At 40.8% G+C, this 19,404-nt stretch overlaps 1 protein-coding gene across 2 annotated transcripts; it reads left to right on the top strand.

The window, feature by feature from the left end:
- The first annotated feature begins 1,245 nt into the window (after positions 1 to 1,245).
- asip2b (agouti signaling protein, nonagouti homolog (mouse) 2b) lies at positions 1,246 to 16,426 on the top strand. Of its 2 annotated transcripts, XM_034215358.1 has the most exons (3): positions 1,246 to 1,494; positions 15,087 to 15,160; positions 15,692 to 16,426. In XM_034215358.1, the coding sequence occupies exons 1-3, from the start codon at positions 1,380 to 1,382 to the stop codon at positions 15,857 to 15,859; spliced, it is 357 nt and encodes a 118-aa protein (XP_034071249.1). In that variant the 5' UTR covers positions 1,246 to 1,379; the 3' UTR covers positions 15,860 to 16,426. The 2 variants fall into 2 exon arrangements, with proteins under 2 accessions (XP_034071249.1, XP_034071250.1); XM_034215359.1 differs by lacking the exon at positions 15,087 to 15,160.
- Positions 16,427 to 19,404: the final 2,978 nt, after the last annotated feature.

Raw genomic sequence — 19,404 nt, 5'->3', positions numbered from 1 at the left:
TAGATGTATACATATTTATTGCCTCATTTATTTATTTCAGAATTTATTTCATAGGCATATTTATATATATATATATATGTATTTATTTATTTAATTGTGGCTTAAATGGCATTCCATAGACAGCGGACACAACATTCTTTATTCTGTCCTTTTGCAGACGGTTTCAATGTGGGATTTTTCCTGGAAATCAGATGGTCTATCATTACACCCAAGTATTTGAATAAAAATACCTGTGTAATTTTGTCAGTGGGTATTGATAGGAACTTTATGAGTCACATGGGGAACCAAGACAACTTTTTCTGTTCAACTTCATCATTATTGCTCCACTCCACCACTTTGTTTACACTGTGTCTGCCATCCTAACATTGCAAATTAAATTGACTATTTAGAGTTTATATATATAGCAATAGTAATGATACCTCAAACTTCAATGTGGTTTACTCACCAGGCAAACAAACCTGATGAAACCTGTTAATTCAGCTGTCCAAAACACATTTCCAATTTATATTGTTCAACCAATGTATAAATTATTTTCTGATTCTGAGTTTATTTTAATTTTATACACACTTTTTTTGTCTAAATGTTGCCTCTTCAATCAGAAGGGGATCTCTTGAGCTCACCACAGCTCTGTAGTCCACTCCTCATGTCTGCATGAGGCAGACAAGTGGAACTGTGAGCCTTTTAGAAGCAAGGTTTTGACCATGCAGAATGTGAGATGAGAGTAATGATACATCTGTGGAGTACTAATTTGAATATCACTTTATTTCAATCGGGAGATACTTGTTTTGAATTAGGAAACTTTGATTGATGTCTGCAGGAGATGACATCAATTAGAATAGTCTTTGACGATTAGACCCCAATCGTAGGTAGAAAAAGGGGTCTTGACACTGGCGGAGTGCAGTGATGTTAATGGGGTTGGATTTGATGAGGAGGCTGCTGAACAGACAAAACCTGGATTTTGGCCCTCCCAGGAGAAATACAATTATTGTGAATGTGTAGCCATGGATGTAATATAATCAGTGAGAGGCTCAGAATGAGGCACGAGGGTGGGTGTGCCTCTTTCTGTCATTTTTCATTATGTGTGTGACACAAAGTTAATACCTATCTCTGATCTGTTGTCTGTTACTGCGACAACAGTCCTCCTCCTGCCGTGCGTCAATTCTGTCACGTGGAGGCGCAGCGTTTTCGGAGTTTTTGGTTCGTAACGCACGCGCGCTGCGCTTGAGACACCTCCTCAAAGCCGGAGAGAGAAAGCAGAGGAAAGTGAGGTACTGAAGGAGAACAAGTCAGAGAATATTTCCCGCCACCACAGCACCTGCCAATCTGAGATTTTTACATTTATATGAGAGGGATTTTGTACATCATCCACAGATTTCTTCATGATGATGATGATGATACCCGGCACCCACTTGTTGTGCCTGTTCCTGCTCGCCTTCCCTCTTTCCTGGGCAGAGGACACGAAGAAAGATGTGAAAAAGAAGGATAATGACACAGGTGAGGATTATTTAATTTGTTATGATGTTTATGAATCATAAAAGCTCAGTTGATCTGATGAAATGTGTGTAAATGCGACACCATGAGGAAAAACAAGTGCAGCTTGTGATTTAAAGGTGCATGAACGAAATGAAATACATGTGTCCATCTAAGATTGACTTCTCCAAGTGTTATAGTCTTTTATAAACCATGTATCCATTGGCGTGTTTGGGATTTATAAGGTATTTATAAGATGCAGGTTGCTACCTGTGTCAATATACAGGGCCGGCCCTAGACATTTGTGTGCCCTATGCGAGATTATGATTTGGTGCCCCCCCCCCCCGCCCCTCCAAGCAATACACAATAGAATATATAAAGAATAAATGAAACATCTCTACAAAAGACCAATACCCTACAAAAACTGAAACGGATTGACATGTTGGTTATATACATAAAGAAGGTTTCAAATGTATTCATTATTGTATGAACATGTTTTAATTGGAAATATTTGTTTTAACATTTTAAAGTAAAATGCTTCAATCTGGTGCACTTTGAGCAGAATTACTAGAGACCAGATCCAGGGGGTACAACTCTAAAACACCCATATGAAAAAGATCGGTTTACATTTTAATAATCAAATAAGTATGAGAACATAACCAATAACCACCATAACCAATAACAAATAAATGTAACTTATTTTATTTTGGTTTACCTTATTTCACCTAGTTAACATTTATTTATGCTTTTTTTTTGTATATCTCCAGTTTTAAACTGTCCTATAGTACATTGAAATGATTTCAAACCTGTTTTTATTTATCCTAATAATTATAAAGGTGTACCTTGGAAATATTTGTTTACAAAAATTGTGACCAAACCGTTTGAGACCCATGAGATAACTTAGACTAAAGTGAACTATCTAAATACTCGGAGTCCTTTACCTCACTGAGCTGTAGTTATCAGCCTCAATCCAACAACAATCCGCGGTAGCGATGCAGAGGCTCGCTCGCACTCAGGCTGTGAGCTGCGCCTGATAAGTCAACATCCCCCACTTTCATCACTTACAGCGCCCATCGTACAGGGCAAATGCAAAATGTTGCCGGCCCGGGGTGCAAAGGGTGTTTACTTTATTCAATTATGAATGTAAATGTATTACATCAAGGGCAGAAAATTAGGCAGAATAAAAAATGTTTTTTAATTAGTTACATTTAAAAAAAAAAAAAAAAATGTTTCTCCCATCGCAGCGCCCCTCCAGATCTGGCGCCCTAGGCCACCGGCTAGTTCGCCAGTGCCTAGGGCCAGCCCTGTCAATATGTATTGTATGCAGGGGCGGACTGGGACTAAAAATCTGCCCTGGTATCTGACCCTGTCCGGGCCCCATGAAATGTTGACAAGTAATACACTTTTGTTTGATCTATCGTTTTTTTTAATATTAGATATTACACCTACTCTCACACTGTAAAAAAAATACAGGGGATTTTACAGTAAATTACTCGCAGCAGAGTTGCCAACAAGTTACTGTATTTTTACTTTACAGTAGCGATCCTGTATTTTGTTTACAGTATCAAAATCAGTGCTGTATTTTTATATTACTGTAATTTTGTATGTTGCTGTAATCTCAAAAACAATATTTTACTGTGATTTATACAATACTGGTATTGTGAAATAACAATACATTACTGTTCTGTATACAGTATAATTTTACAGTAGTGTATGCATTAAAACAGTATATTACTGCAGTTTTCTCTTTAACCAATTTTAGATCCTTGTCTCATTTGCAATAGGTGCTACCTGAAACGATAAAAAAAAACTGGGATACAATTTAAATAAAATATGTTTCTTGATTTCCTTTCAATATTAAGTTCAATATGAAAAACATGGTTGAATAGGACAGTTCATAACAGATATAAATATAACAGTTCATAACTGATATAAATACAACTGTTTATGACAGATTACATTGGACAGTTCATGAAAGATATAAATACAACAGTTTATGACAGATTACATTGGACAGTTCATGACAGATTCAAATACAACAGACCAATTCAAATACAAAATAGTGTACAAGTAGTGAGGTCACAACTCAAATCACAGTACATATTCTGTAATTATGTGAAAGTAAAAGGGTCCCCTGCAAGAGAAGTGGACAAAATGGAAAAGGCAGCATATCATTGAAAATGTTTGCTACTTCAAAACTGAACAATGGAATACTATAGAGATCATATATGTATGAAGCACACATACAAAACATGGGGAATTAAAATATATGTTCAGCTTTACATGTCAAAAGTAAAGTGTCAAACCAAATCCTTACCTAACATGATGAGCTTGAAGACACCCACACACACACACACACACACACACACACACACACACACACACACACACACACACACACACACACACACACACACACACACACACAATAATATGTTCAAATTAATGTACAATACAATGTAATATTTGAAAGGCATCAATTATTACATTTTCATTGCACAAGATCTCCGCTTACATCAGCCAAAAGGAAAAGAGCCTCTTCTTTTTCCTTGAAATGTGGCATTATGACCAGCAGAGAGATCTTGGTTGGAGGATTCCTCCTCGATTTGGGTGAGGACATTCTGTATCTCTCTCCTCCATTTGGTCCCCTGACTGTTGAAGCTGTTTAGCCATATAATACTGCAACTCAATCTCAAAATAAAATACGAACTTTTAGGGGGGAAAAACCGGCAATAATAACGTTTATAAACCTAAATAATCCGTTAAAGGTCACAGCGGTTCTCTCCTCTTGCTCCTGATATTTTCACCCCGAAATATTGTAACAACAAAAGTTACTGTAACATTACAGCACTATTTACAGTATTGCTGTAATATTACAGTATCGTTTTTAAATTGCTGTATACATTTCCCGCCTAAGGATAATATTCCCACAATGTATCACACTGTATTACAAATTCAAAGTAAATTACTGTGGGTAATACAGCAATTTACTGCCTACATTACAGATTTGTTTTACAGTGCATGTAATAATTGTTTTATTTATTTTATTGCTTGCATGAGCAACACACACTAACTGGAAAAACTAGGTTGAATATACTTGTCTTCTCCATAGTATTTACCACCTCTTGCTCTTGCCCTGCACTTGCATGTGCCATTCAAGTGCTTGTTGAGCTGGTTCTTCCACCTGCTCAACTCTCTGTCCTCATGAACGCAGGCTGGCTGTATATCTGAACTCAGACTCGCACCCTCATCATTCTCTTCATCATCTTGCACTTCTAAGCTGCTGATAGTACTAGTAGCACTAGCAGCGCTGCTGCCAAAAAGGTCTGTCAATTTGCGACATTTAGATGCTTCACCTGCTAGTGAATTCACCTTTTTTTCTCTTGCCTTCTTGGCCCCACCCTTTTCGTTTTCGTTTTCTTAGATTTTTATCCATGTTTTTTCATTCTCCCTGTCTGCCGTCTAATCCCTTCTCTTCGTATGATACACCATCATCATATAGAGAGGCGAAGTCCCTCCCTTTCCGGTGGAACTCATGGGACCTTATTTCGGAAAAATTATGTATTAAAGTCAATGGGGAGAGAAAACGTATCTTTCCATCCTGTTTGAATTGTGCCATGAATTACACATATGATGTTTGTCAATCTTAAACAATCATTTCCATGTCAAAAAAGTCACAGTTTGTCGTAAAACTGTTGAAATATAAGACTACAAAAATACGCAACTGAAAGACTACAAATCCCAGAGTCGCGTAAGTGATGTTTGTTTTCCTTATTTTCCTCCACTAAATATAAGAGATAGCTAAGATAAGATAACTTTAACAAGATGCCTGTGTGCTTAGTACCAGGTTGTTATCATACCAGCAATGGGTCTTACTCGTTCTTTCGCTTCCCGTCTGATGAAAGGACCAGGAGCGGCTGGATCAAGTTAGCTACCTAGCTAGTAGCAAGCACGTTAGTTAGCATTACAGCCTTAGCCTTGTCATTTGTATTAGCCTTAATATGAAGTAACATCAAGTAACCCACAATGTTAAACAGTAAGAGTAGTAGTCATATTTCGTGAATCCTTTGAAGAGTGCTGTCACACCGGTGCGATCATTCTATAATACATCGTTTAAGCCCGGATGCCCCCTCCCCCGCTACATTAGCATCGTCGATCTTTTCTACTTCATGCTATCTGCACAAATGGTTAACATTGAACATTAAAAAGATCAGGCAGTTCAGAGAGAATCAAAGGAAGGCAGGCAGGCAGCTTTGCATGACATTCTTCTGGACCTGTTTCATTGTGGTGATGATGACAGTAGTGACGGCCATCTTGGTGACGTCACGTGTGTTGTGCAAGACCAGAGATGTAGTTCATTGAGCGGTTTCACACAAAACAAAGTGTTACTTCACGGTTTGACGGCACAAAAAAAAAAGTTTAACTTGCAAAATTATCTTTTAAATTGACAAACATCATATGTGTAATTCATGGCACAATCCAAACGGGATCGAAAGATAACATTTCTCTCGCCATTGACTTCAATACATAATTTTTCCGAAATAAGGGTTGCGGTTGAATAGTCCATTTAGCTTAGGAACCTTCCTAATGGAGTGAAATGACCCGGAAGTACCTCAGTGGCAGCCATGATAAGAGCCGTTCGAATTCTCTAGAACAGGGGTGGGGAACCTCCGGCCCCCGGGCCGTATACGGCCCGCGAGACAATTTGGTACGGCCCTCGAGGTAATTTATAAACATACGCAAAAAAGAATTTTTTTTGAGAAATCTAGACCGCAAAAAAATTAAACAAGTGAGTGCCTGTTTTTCCTAGCCAAGGTCAGGGTCCTTGAACACAACACGAGCCTAACGTGTCATCACGTGGTATATGTCTCGTCTGACAGGGGTGCAGTTCTGACTGAGAGCACCAGAACGTCACTCCGGCACTTCCAGAAATTGCAGTACCCATAAGGAGCCGTACACATGCTGCAGTTTCTGCGTGGCTGTGTCTTTAGTTGAAAGCCCAGTGGCGATCTGTTCACCTGTCATACAGTCAATAACTTTGTTGTTAGTAGCATCTAGTTAGCTAACTTTGCTAACGAATATAAGAAGCTTTTTCTACAACCAGTGAGGCAAAGGCACATCTTTATATGATCATTATAGTTATAAAAAAATAAGAGAATAAAGTAAACGGGTATAAAATACTATATGACAGTAAAAAAAAGTTGTTATTAATAAACAAGAATACAGTTTGAAAGGAGAGTGATTTGTAAAATATCCATAAAGAAAAATAAATCTGCTTCCAGTTCTGTTTCATATGGGTGTTGAGAGATGTATCCATAGATCTACTAATGTTGCTCTCAAAGTGCACCAGATTGATGCTTTTAACTTCAATATTTTAAAAAAAATCTTCCCGGGGGAACATGCCCCCCCCCCAAGAGGAGGTTAGCTCCCCCCCCACTTAAATCATGTCCACATGGATAGGAAACTAAATACTTTTGCACACATCTTGTGTCCATATCTTTCTGTTTTGGTGGTCATGCCACAACCGTGCACATGCATGCGTGCGCGAGTCATGGTAAAATATCTAGATTAAGAGGTTGTTTTTTCTTTGCACAGCATGAAAGAAAGGCGAAATGAATCTGCGATTTTAGTATTTTTAAGCAGAGGTCAATAACTTGTATACGGCCCTCGGAGGATATTGTAAAAATTGAAATGGCCCTTGAGAGGAAAAAGGTTCCCCACCCCTGCTCTAGAATGATAGGAAAGAAGGTTTCAAACTTCCTTTATAACCAGGGCTGCACATAACTGGTGCGCAGGTGCGCATGCGCACCTCCGCCAAAAAAAGAGCACCGGGTCATTTGAAAAAACGCGCATTTGCGTACCAACATTGAGAGAGAGAGAGAGAGGGGGAAAGAGAGAAGAGAGAGAAGGGAGAAGAGAAAAGAGAGGAGAGAGAGAGAAAGATATTTGCGAGTTGCATATGAACTCAGGGCCGGCCCGTCGCACTGGCGTTATAGATTTTCGCCTAGGGCGCCAGATCTGGGGAGGTGCTGCGCTGGCAGCTCTGGGAGGAACAAAAAAAATGTTTTGACCGTTGGGGCTCATCCTAATTTTCGGCCTTGATGTAACAACATTCATAATTAAGTAAATGTAACACCCTTTTCACCCCGGTTACACGTTTCATTTGCCCTGTACGATGGGCGCTGTAAGTGATGAAAATGGGGGATGTTGGCTTATCTGGCGCCCGCAGCTCACAGCCAAAATGCGAGAGAGAGAGAGAAGGGCGCACTGCCCGGTACCGGCGCTGTTGTTATTAGAATCTGGTGCTAGCTGCTCTAACGGATATAAGAAGAAGATGTTTCTACAATAATGTGGAGGGAGAGTCCTCTCCAGTCAGACTGAGAGGCTGATACTACACCTCAGTGAGGTAAAGGACTCTGAGTGTTTAGATAGTTCACTTTAGTCTAAGTTCAAACTGTTTGGTCACAATTTATGTAAACACATATTTCCAAGGCACTCCTTTATAATTATTGGGATAAACAGGTTTGAAATCATTCCAATGCATACTATAGGACAGTAACCAAACATATCCTTTAAAACTGGAGAGATAAAACGAATGCATAAATAAATAAATGTTAAGGTAAAATAAGATATGAATGAACAACACAAATAAAATAAGTTACATTCATTTGTTATTGGCTATGGTAGGTTATTGGTTATGTTCACATACTTATTTGATTACATCCACTTGTCTAAGATGACAACAGAGACTTTCGACCCAAACCCAGCTGTTGACTTGTGGATGCAAGCAGCTAATCGCAGACTCAAGAGAGAAAGAAGTAGGCCTACATCATCAGCTACCATGTCTGACAGAGAGGAAGACAGTGAGGAGAACAGTCAGGAGGGTAGTGATGACAGCTTGTAGGATTACTGGTCGTGCTAATGTTGTCTTGTGTTCACCTCTGCATGTGTGTTCTGTGTTCACCTCTGCATGTGTGTTCTGTGTTCACCTCTGCATGTGTGTTCAGTGCCGTGTGTCTGGCATATAAAGTCAAGACCCCCTCAAAAGTTACGGTTTATTTCATTTTAAGGATGAGCACCAAGCAACATCTCCAGGTGCTCCTTTGAGAACCAGGGCAACAAAGTTATGTGCACCCCTGTTTATAACCTCCTTTAGCTTAGGAGCCACTGGACCTCCCTTTACAAAAGAAAAGTAGAAAATGCTACCCCACAATGCCTTGCGGCCGCAGCATTTGCCGTCACACAACAGTCGGCTGTTCACGGAAACAACCGATTATGACCGAGAAATTATATCATGAAAGTTATGGTGCTTATTAAGCATTTTAAAACGTATGTGGTAAGTTGCCAAAGTGCTTTGTTTTGAACGTTCATCAGTATTATAATCAAAAAGAGAAATATGAACGTTAGTTTTTACTGAAATGATCAAATAAAGTCAACATCTCACAGTCTTTACTGAGCTGTGTGGGGTTTGTTCAACTTTTAAAATATATTTGAATGGTGATATACACAGTGATAGATGTTAAGGACTAACGTTTATAATAAATACATTTGTATTGATTTTAAGATATTTTCATACAATCATACGTATTTGGATAATTTGTATTAATGTGGACCGGAGGGAGAGGGTGACGAGCATAAGTTTCACTTTCCTTTTTATTTCAATTCCAACTTTGGTCACGAAGAATATGTTTCTCTGTTGTCCACGTTCATAAAGCATAAAACAACAGCATCAGAGCACGGTGCAGAGTCTCTAGATGAGTTTACAGTAGTCCGTCGTTCTTATTATACATCATGTCCGCTGTATAAAAAACTGTAGTTCCCCCACAGCAGCAGACGCACATTTATGACGTAGTGAAATAGTGAAAGTGCATGCACCCTTGACGACCGGCCGTTCTGTGGTTCTCCAGATTCTACAGATGGCCAGTCCGCCCCTGATTGTATGTGTATTTTGTCATCATAAAATGACATCTATTTTTCTGTTCATCACAAGTTTTTGCACTGAAGCGTTTTACAATTCCACATTAACTTTTTTAAGTCTGTTTATTCTAGTAAAACTGAAGTTATAAACAGTTCTTTAAAAAACGTTTTTGAAGTCTATTAGTTTTGAGCTTTTATTGCAGGTTGTAAAGTATATCTAACGTTGTTTGATCCCATCAGGAGTTACTTTATCAAATTCCATTTAATTTATGCAAACATTTGGAACATTTCCTCCATTTAAAGTATCTGAAACTCCTGCATATTTTTGTAATTAACCTATGCTCTGGTACATCTGGTATGATTCTATGGTAAAGTAAATCATTAAACTGTCAGAGCATCTTAGGGTTCTGATCTTGAGTTTATGACAGCTTTAATTTGGGATGAGTATGGTTTCATTTTGGGCTGATTCACTTTGTTTTTCCTGGAGAGTTGCAACACAGTTTGAGCAGGACATGTGCAGAGTCTGTCACATGAAAATGCCCAATCATTTTTGACCATAGCAATTAGAATTATACTAAAAATGATTGGTGAAAGACTTGACAAAATAAAAATAAATTAAAACTACAAAAAGTATTGGCATTCAAATATACCTAAAACCCCCAACATACTATTACTTATAATCTGTATATTATATAGTCTATACTTTATGTGGCAGCTGGGAAGGATGTAGAAAAATGCTGGGTAGCAAATCTATAATAAGTCGCCATACTATTATTGTCTATAAATATTAAATTTCTTAAAAATAGATGTTGTCATATATATGTAGTGCAGTAAAAAGTACAAAACGTGCGTCTTAGATTCGTTGGAGTACACTCCCCACACACACATACACAATGTACCCGCGACTGTTACAATGAAGGCTCGATAATCAGCTCACGGCATATAGGTGTAAGCAGGGGTAAAGTGCTATTTTTGTAAGTCGGTGGTGGATCTAACCTCCTCTCCCAGGAGATCTCCCCCGGGAGATTTCTTTTGAAAATATTGAAGTTAAAAGCATCAATATGGTGCACTTTGAGAGCAAAATTAAGAGATCTATGGATACATCTCTCAACACCCATATGAAACAGAACTGTAAACCGATTTTCTATTTCTTTATTGATATTTTACAAATCACTCAACATTTAACCTGTATTCTTGTTTTACTGTGTCATATAGTATTTTATACTTGTTTTTCATTTATTCTCTTGTCTTTTTTTTACCTATAATGATCATATAAACGTGTGCCTCAGAAATAATTGTTTAGATTAATCGTGACCAAACCGTTTGAGCCCCACTGAGATAACTTAGACTAAAGTTAACTATCTAAACATTGAGAGTTATTTACTTCACCTGAGTTGAGGTTATCTCAGCCTCTCAGTCTGACAGGAGGGTGTTCTCCCTCCACCTTGTTGTTGTCTCTACGTGTAGGCCTACTGTAGCATATTATTTTCGAATCAATCATTTTTCAAATTATTTAAAAAGACACATACAGTGGGGCAAAAAAGTATTTAGTCAGCAACCAATTGTGCAAGTTCTCCCACTTAAAAAGATGAGAGAGGCCTGTAATTTTCATCCTAGGTACACTTCAACTATGAGAGACAGAATGGGGGGAAAGAATCCAGGAAATCACATTGTAGGATCTTTAATGAATTAATTGGTACATTCCTCGCTAAAATAAGTATTTGGTCACCTACTGTACAAACAAGATTTCTGGCTCTCACAGACCTGTAACTTCTTCTTTAAGAGCCTCCTCTGTCCTCCACTTGTTAACTGTATTAATGGCACATGTTTGAACTCGTTATCAGTATAAAAGACACCTGTCCACAACCTCAAACAGTCACACTCCAAACTCCACTATGGCCAAGACCAAAGAGCTGTCAAAGGACACCAGAAACAAAATTGTAGACCTGCACCAGGCTGGGAAGACTGAATCTGCAATAGGTAAGCAGCTTGGTGTGAAGAAATCAACTGTGGGAGCAATTATTAGAAAATGGAAGACATACAAGACCACTGATAATCTCCCTCGATCTGGGGCTCCACGCAAGATCTCACCCCGTGGGGTCAAAATGATCACAAGAACGGTGAGCAAAAATCCCAGAACCACACGGGGGGACCTAGTCAATGACCTGCAGAGAGCTGGGACCAAAGTAACAAAGGCTACCATCAGTAACACACTACGCCGCCAGGGACTCAAATCCTGCAGTGCCAGACGTGTCCCCCTGCTTAAGCCAGTACATGTCCAGGCCTGTCTGAAGTTTGCTAGAGAGCATTTAGATGATCCAGAAGAGGATTGGGAGAATGTCATATGGTCAGATTAAACCAAAATAGAACTTTTTGGTAAAAACTCAACTAGACGTGTTTGGAGGAGAAAGAATGCTGAGTTGCATCCAAAGAACACCATACCTACTGTGAAACATGGGGGTGGAAACATCATGCTTTGGGGCTGTTGTTCTGCAAAGGGACCAGGACGACTGATCCGTGTAAAGGAAAGAATGAATGGAGCCATGTATCGTGAGATTTTGAGTGACAACCTCCTTCCATCAGCAAGGGCATTGAAGATGAACTGTGGCTGGGCCTTTCAGCATGACAATGATCCCAAACACACCGCCCGGGCAATGAAGGAGTGGCTTCGTAAGAAGCATTTCAAGGTCCTGGAGTGGCCTAGCCAGTCTCCAGATCTCAACCCCATAGAAAATCTTTGGAGGGTGTTGAAAGTCTGTGTTGCCGAGCAACAGCCCCAAAACATCACTGCTCTAGAGGAGATCTGCATGGAGGAATGGGCCAAAATACCAGCAACAGTGTGTGAAAACCTTGTGAAGACTTACAGAAAACGTTTGACCTCTGTCATTGCCAACAAAGGGTATATAACAAAGTATTGAGATTAACTTTTGTTATTGACCAAATACTTATTTTCCACCATCATTTGCAAATAAATTCTTTAAAAATCAGACAATGTGATTTTCTGGATTTTTTTTCTCATTTTGTCTCTCATAGTTGAGGTATACCTAGGATGATTATTATCTCTCATCTTTTTAAGTGGGAGAACTTGTACAATTGGTGGCTGACTAAATACTTTTTTGCCCCACTGTACATTTATTGGGGGTGCTATGGCTATTCTAGGGGGAGCTTCAGCACCCCCTAGCGCCCCCTTGGTGCCACCTATGGTTGGCGAGGGCCTCAGCATCAGCAGGAGAACAGGCAACACAACTGGGCTGAAGGTATTCTCTGCAAAATAACGGGTAGATTTTAAACATCTGGCCAAAGACTAGCCCAAGGTGATGAGATGGATTAGAGGGGAAGGTGCAGCGATTAATCTTGGGCGTCTGGGCCAAGAAGGAGGGTTTCTGATTTGTTGCATAGCAAAGGTTATAAATGATACACTGTAGTACAATGAATAGAAGGTGCCAGTGTCTGCAGTTGTTTTGGTGTTTGGTGTTTTGGTCATGTTTCAAAGACCAAAAGTCCAGCAGAGAGGAGGTGTTTAACCAGGGCCGGACTGGGACAATAAGTCAGGCCGGGAATTATACACCCAGCCAGGCCACAACCAGTTTTTTGTGGCATTTTGCTGGATTTATTTGTCAATATTTACAGCGTTGCTGCCCGTAGTGATAGCCCTCTAAATCTACTACCACAAAATAAACATATGGAGATGGGTTACTATTTTAAAAAATGTGCAAATCTATTTAGGAACCTATTCATGTGAACATATTTTAAGTGGGGGTGGACCTCAAATCCTATAGGGGGGTCCCCCGGTAAGAATTTTTTTTAAATGTTGGACTTAATTGCATCAATCTGGTGTATTTTGAGGGGGAAATAAAGAGAGAGACTACACCTATATGAAACAGAACTGTATACATTTAAATAATCATAAAATCATAAGAACATGGCCATAACCAATAACATACCATATCCAATATGAACAAACATTGAAACTTGTTTATTTATTTGTTTTTGGTTCATTTATAGTTGTGAGTGTGTCTGGGCTCCTGAACCAGCCTCACCTGTCTCCCTCCTCTCCCCCTGCTCCTCTTTGAGGCAGCAGCAAAGACTAGTTTTAGCTCTCAACAAGTTTTTAAAGTTTATCTTACCTTTTTTCACCTAGTTAACGTTTTTTTTATTATTATTCATCTATATTTTACTAATCACTCCCCCCTCAAATGGAAATATGTGTTTACATGAATGGTGACCAAACCGTGAGACCCACTGAGAACTAAGTTAACTATCTAAACACTCAGCAGAGTCCTTTACCTCACCTGAGCTGTAGTTATCAGTCTCTCAGTCTGACAGGAGAGGACTCTCCTCCACCTTGTTGTTGAAACAGCTCCTTATATCCGTTAGCGTAGCTAGCTAGCACCAGATGCTAACAACAACAATAGCCTACACGTAACCGGTGTGCGCGCTTTCTCTCTCTCGCTCGCGCCACACATACACACACCCTCCCGAGCTTGAATGACACACAGAGACCAATCGAGGGCATTAGTGTATGGTCTGTATGAAAGTGGCCATGTCGGCAGGCCACATCATGTACAGCCAGTCACCCTCTGTGAGGCAGAGTCAGACCCACATTTGCGCAGCGTTGCGTTCACAATACATACATTAAAACAATCCTCAGGCCAGCAGGCCACTTAGCAGGCCAGGCCATCGGGAAACCTCCCGGTGTTCCCGATGGCCAGTCCGGGCCTGTGTTTAACCATATCATCTGGATTCCATTTCATCACTGACATCAATCAAACTGTTTCTATTAGCTGCTATGGCTTCAAAGCAAATATTTAAAAAATGATGCCCATGTGTGCAGCTGATCGGCCATGATGAATGAATTTACTGTGGTATGGAAAACCTACCCTACTTATTGTATTCAACATACGGTTCTTTGTGCTTTTTGGAACTGTTAGCTGCCAAAAACAAAACTACTATGATCAATTTCCAATGTTTGGAGCTGAAGTTCAAGTTATAAATGCATGATAGAAATCCTCCTATACTTGATCGAACTTTAGCTACAAATTCAACATACTAAATAAAATCCAGTTTTCTTTGTGGGGTTAGCATATTGTGGCCTCACCAACAACGCCCAATGGTTCCAGAACCGATTCCAAGAGTGGGTTTACTGTACGGTTGATCTCTGCATTTGTGGTCCAGTCCTACGCTTTCTTAAATCGCTGGTGCCTTGGTAGAGGCTACTGCCTGTACAATAAGGGACTCTCTGTACCCGACAATACAGCTCCCACAAACCCATTCACCATAATAAGGTGCCGATTGAAATTGGACAGCAAAGAGCTCTGACCTCAGACAGAAGCTTTTGGTGCACCTTCACTATGAAAGTCGCATGTTGAAGTGGTGTAGACGTCTGATCAGTGTGACTCCTGGACACCTACCTGAAAAAGGTAATCCTGACAGGTCCGACTGGAAGGTAACCCCAGAACAACCAGAAAACCCATCTGGATATCCTTATAGAAGAATTCCACTTCAAAGTGAGGAGAATGAACACAAGGCCTATTGTTTCATGGCCAGAATGTATGTAGTTCTCAAGAGAGTGTGTTTTTTGTTTTTCTCGGGAACAGAATCCAACTCCGAACAAAAAATACAGAGATCATTACATTAAGGAATGTTTACCAAGAGTTTTTTACCGTCAGTATTAACTGTTCTATTTTTTCCATTTTTAGTTTTGGGCCAAACTAGGACCAGACGACTGTTCGCAAGGCGAAAGCTTTCTCCGCCGCCAGAAAGTCGAACTCCTGTAAGCTTTCTTTGTTACTCTTAAACAGCCTTACTTTTCAGTGAATCAGTTCAGTCAGACAACTCACGTGTTTCTTAATATGTTTATTATAAGCAGCATATAGTTTGAGTTTGGCGTCTAGGCTCGGGCCTCATCACTCCACAGATTTACAAAGAACATTGAGTGATGATTAGATAACTATCCCCGAGCCTACAGGTGGAAGCTGGGGTGGAGCTGGGGTGGAGCTGGGGTGGTGGTGGGTCAGGCAAGCAGCAGCAACATGAAACACAGCAGCAGGAACATGAACGTAGCAATAGCAAGTGAAATAGAGCGGCATGTTTAGGAGAATGTGTTTGGTTGGTTGAAAGAGGGACGAGGTGCGTCACGTGTTAATGTATCATTGGTGCTCGAGTTGACTGCCTGAACTAGCTCGCAGGCTTCGCCCCTTTTGTGAATGCTTAAAATGACAAGGGTTTGGAGTAATCTTGAGGACTGTATGCTATTTAAGTTATGTATTTGTTCACATGTTGAACCTATTTTTCTATGTTTCAGAAGCACAAGTCAAACGCCATGAGCCCTGCACGTCGATGCGGCCGGCTGATGGAGAACTGCTCGGCCTACGTCCCGTGCTGCGACCCCTGCGCCTCCTGCCGCTGCCGACTCTTCAACACCATCTGTCACTGCTGGAGGACCAACCCGCTGTGCTTAATGAAGACGTAGATAAAAACAAGTACAGGACCAGCACCTGGACATAGACAGGGATATACATACATTTTGTTTCCATTGTACAGAGCACCAGAGTGATGGAAGTTGATATGGGAATGAAGCCTGTGTGTTTCTGTCTTCAGTCTTCTGAGATATTGATACAAAATTACTCACATAAATGTTTACAGCATATCCAAATACCTAATGTGTGTGTAACAACCGATGACCGACATATGCTATTTTATGTATGTATGTATGTATTGTGCCTTGGGTATTACCCACATTATTGCTACTTTACCACTTCTGCTCCCCTGACGTTTCTAATATGTGGGAACCAATAAGAACAGGCTCACATTAGAACATACATCACTCTTTTTTTTTTCAAACTCAATGCCCTAAAGATAAGACATGGGGAAAAAAGCAAAATCAGTCATAAAAAAAGTAGATGTTTCTGTTCCTATGTAAATAAGCCTTGGAGATCAGATACACTGTATTAGGGTCCCAAAATCTGGAGTTATTCATTATTCACATGTGGATTTATGAGTTTTAACTATTTTTTGCTATTGAATAAATATATCACAAGCCAAAATTATCTTTGTGTTTTTGTTCCTTTCCTTGTTGTTTTTTCCCCATGGAAATATCCTAAAATGCATACATGGATACATCAGAATGCAAGTCACTTGCATGAGATCTATGGGAGACCATGTTTGGTTTGGGCAATATGGGGGACATTATCAACACAAAGGCCAAACATTTAAAATTGAGCAAATGTTGCTGGCAGCTGCTTTGAATATTTTTCCAGGGGGGTGATTTGGAAAGCTGAAAATTAATGAACGAGAACAATATGTGTAGGGAGCCAAGTGTATGGGCTGAGAACAGTCTCATAATACACACATGCACACAGAAGGATTCACACTTGTATTTCATGATCTGCAAAAGGATTCACACTTGTATTTCCGGATCCACACTTGTGTTTTTCAATGCACACACAAATATGTTCTGTTTCATATACATGAAAATACAGAAACAAGTTTTACATGTGTATTTTTGATCATCACATAATTGTTTTCCGTTTAAAACCGCTGCACCTACAAACGCGAATACAGCTGCTTTATTTATGTCTGTATGAAGTTGTTGTGAGTGTGGAGGGAGCAGCTACAGGTTCGTAAGAAGGGCCGTACAGGCCGTAATTCATACTGGTCCTCTCACGCACATACATTCTCCTTATACATACATATATTTTCACTCTTACACACATACATTATCCTTTTACACATACATTTTCACTCTCACACATGTATATATTTACACTCACACATTCATGCATTTTGCTCTCATATTATCATATTTCAATGCACACATTCATATATTTACACTCACACATTCATGCATTTTGTTCTCATATTCATATATTTTAATGCTCATATTTATACATTTTGCACATTCATTCAATTTTTACATTTAATATTATAAATAATATATGCATGTCTGAAGACAATATATGTATGCAAGAGAAGAATGCATTTATGTGTGAAGACAATATATGTATGCAAGAGAAGAATGCATGTATGTGTGAGAGAAAGTATAGTGGAAACGGAAGGAGTATGGTTGAAACGGAAGGCAGTGTGCCTTTTACCATGCCCCTATGCCAACTGTGATGAAGGCTTCTTCTTCACATTACCACCCTCCTCTCCTACATCAACGATGTTTGGCAGCCTTGACAGGTAGTCTGTGGTGACGTTTTCCTTGCCTGCTTTGTGCCACACACAGAACTTGAACGGTTGTAGTTCAAGATACCATCTAGTCACCCTGGCGTTCCGGTCCTTCATGGTCTGAATCCATGTCAAGGCTCTATGGTCCATCTGTAGGTCGAATTCCCTCCCGAGTAGGTAGTACCTTAGGCTGTCCAATGCCCACTTGATTGCCAGACACTCCTTCTCGATGGTGGAGTACCGGGTTTCACGGGGCAGAAGTTTCCTGCTGAGATACAACACTGGACATTCCTCTCCTGGTTCTCCCTGAGCCAGCACTGCACCGATGCCCACTCCAGAGGCATCCACCTGAACCAGGAAGCGTCTTTTGAAGTCAGAACTCTGCAGTACCGGAGACGAGCACAGTTTTTTCTTCAACTCCTGGAAAGCCCTTTCACACTCTTCATTCCATTCCACAGGATTCCGAGCAGCCTTGCACGTGAGGTTGGTCAATGTAACTGCTAGAGTGGCAAACTGAGGAATGAAACGTCGATACCATTCAACCAGGCCAAGAAAGGACCGTACTTGTTTCTTGGTACGAGGTCTCGGACTGTTCAGGACGGCCTCAACTTTGTCCACCTGCGGCCTGACTTCACCGTTCCCCAGCTGATACCCAAGGTAACGAGTCTCCTGCTTAGCCCACTCACATTTCTGTAGATTGAGTGTGAGTCCTGCGGCATGGATTGCACCTAGGACCCGACGAAGGTGATCGAGATGTTCCTCCCAGGTCCTGCTGTAAATGACCACGTCATCCAGGTAGGCAGCACTGCAGTCCTCGCACCCCAGAAGAACTTTGTCCATTAACCTCTGGAAGGTTGCTGGGGCACCATGTAGACCAAACGGCATCACAGTAAACTGGAAGAGGCCGAGTGGGCTTCTGAACGCGGTGAGGTGCCGGGACTGGCTTTCCAAGGGGACCTGCCAATACCCCTTGCAGAGGTCCAAGATAGTGATGTAGTTGGCTCGACCAATCCTCTCCAGCAGGTCCTCAATCCGGGGCATTGGGTAAGCATTAAAGAAGGAGATGGCATTCAGCTTCCTAAAGTCAATGCAAATGCGGAGAGAGCCATCCTTCTTGGGTACAATGACAATAGGGCTACTACACTCACTGGTTGATGGTTCAATTACTCCCAGCTCGAGCATCAAGCGGATTTCTTCCTTCAACGCCTCCACTAAACGTTCCGGTACTCTGTAGCATGCTTGCCGAACTGTGTTCTGCCCCGGTTTTACTCGAATTACATGCTGCAACACACCTGTCCGGCCTGGTTTCTGTGTGAACAAGTGGGGAAGGGTATCGAAAATAACTTGCAAGTCAACTGGCTTCTTACCATCCAGGTGGGAGAGATCGACCTTCGCTGGCTGCTGATTCCAGGCACCCACTACCCCTTCGGAATCATCCTCTTCAACCACCCTGCGGGCCAGTAGTGAGGTGATGGGAGGAGGGCTGCTTCTTTCCTCCCATGCTTTAAGGAGATTGACATGATAAGTCTGCTTTTTTTTTTTCTTCTCCGGGTGCAAGATCTCATAAGTCGTAGGCCCCATCTTCCTTAACACTTCAAACGGTCCCTGCCAGTAGCTTGCTAGAGGAAGGAGGCAAGAGTAACAAAACCTTTTGACCTGGTTTGATCTCACGGTTGCGTGCTTGCTGGTCGTACCATCGTTTCTGAGTCTTCTGGGCATCCATTAAATTGAACCTGGCCTCCTCTCGGTACTGATCCAACTGGTCCCTGATCTGGAGGACATACTGAAAAATACCCTGCCCTTCTGCCTTTTTGTCTGTTACCTTTTCCTCCCAGTTACGTTTCAACA

This window comes from Gymnodraco acuticeps, unplaced genomic scaffold (assembly GCF_902827175.1).
Source record: "Gymnodraco acuticeps unplaced genomic scaffold, fGymAcu1.1, whole genome shotgun sequence".
Lineage (NCBI taxonomy): Eukaryota > Metazoa > Chordata > Actinopteri > Perciformes > Bathydraconidae > Gymnodraco > Gymnodraco acuticeps.
This window is presented reverse-complemented; position numbering and strand designations above follow the sequence as displayed.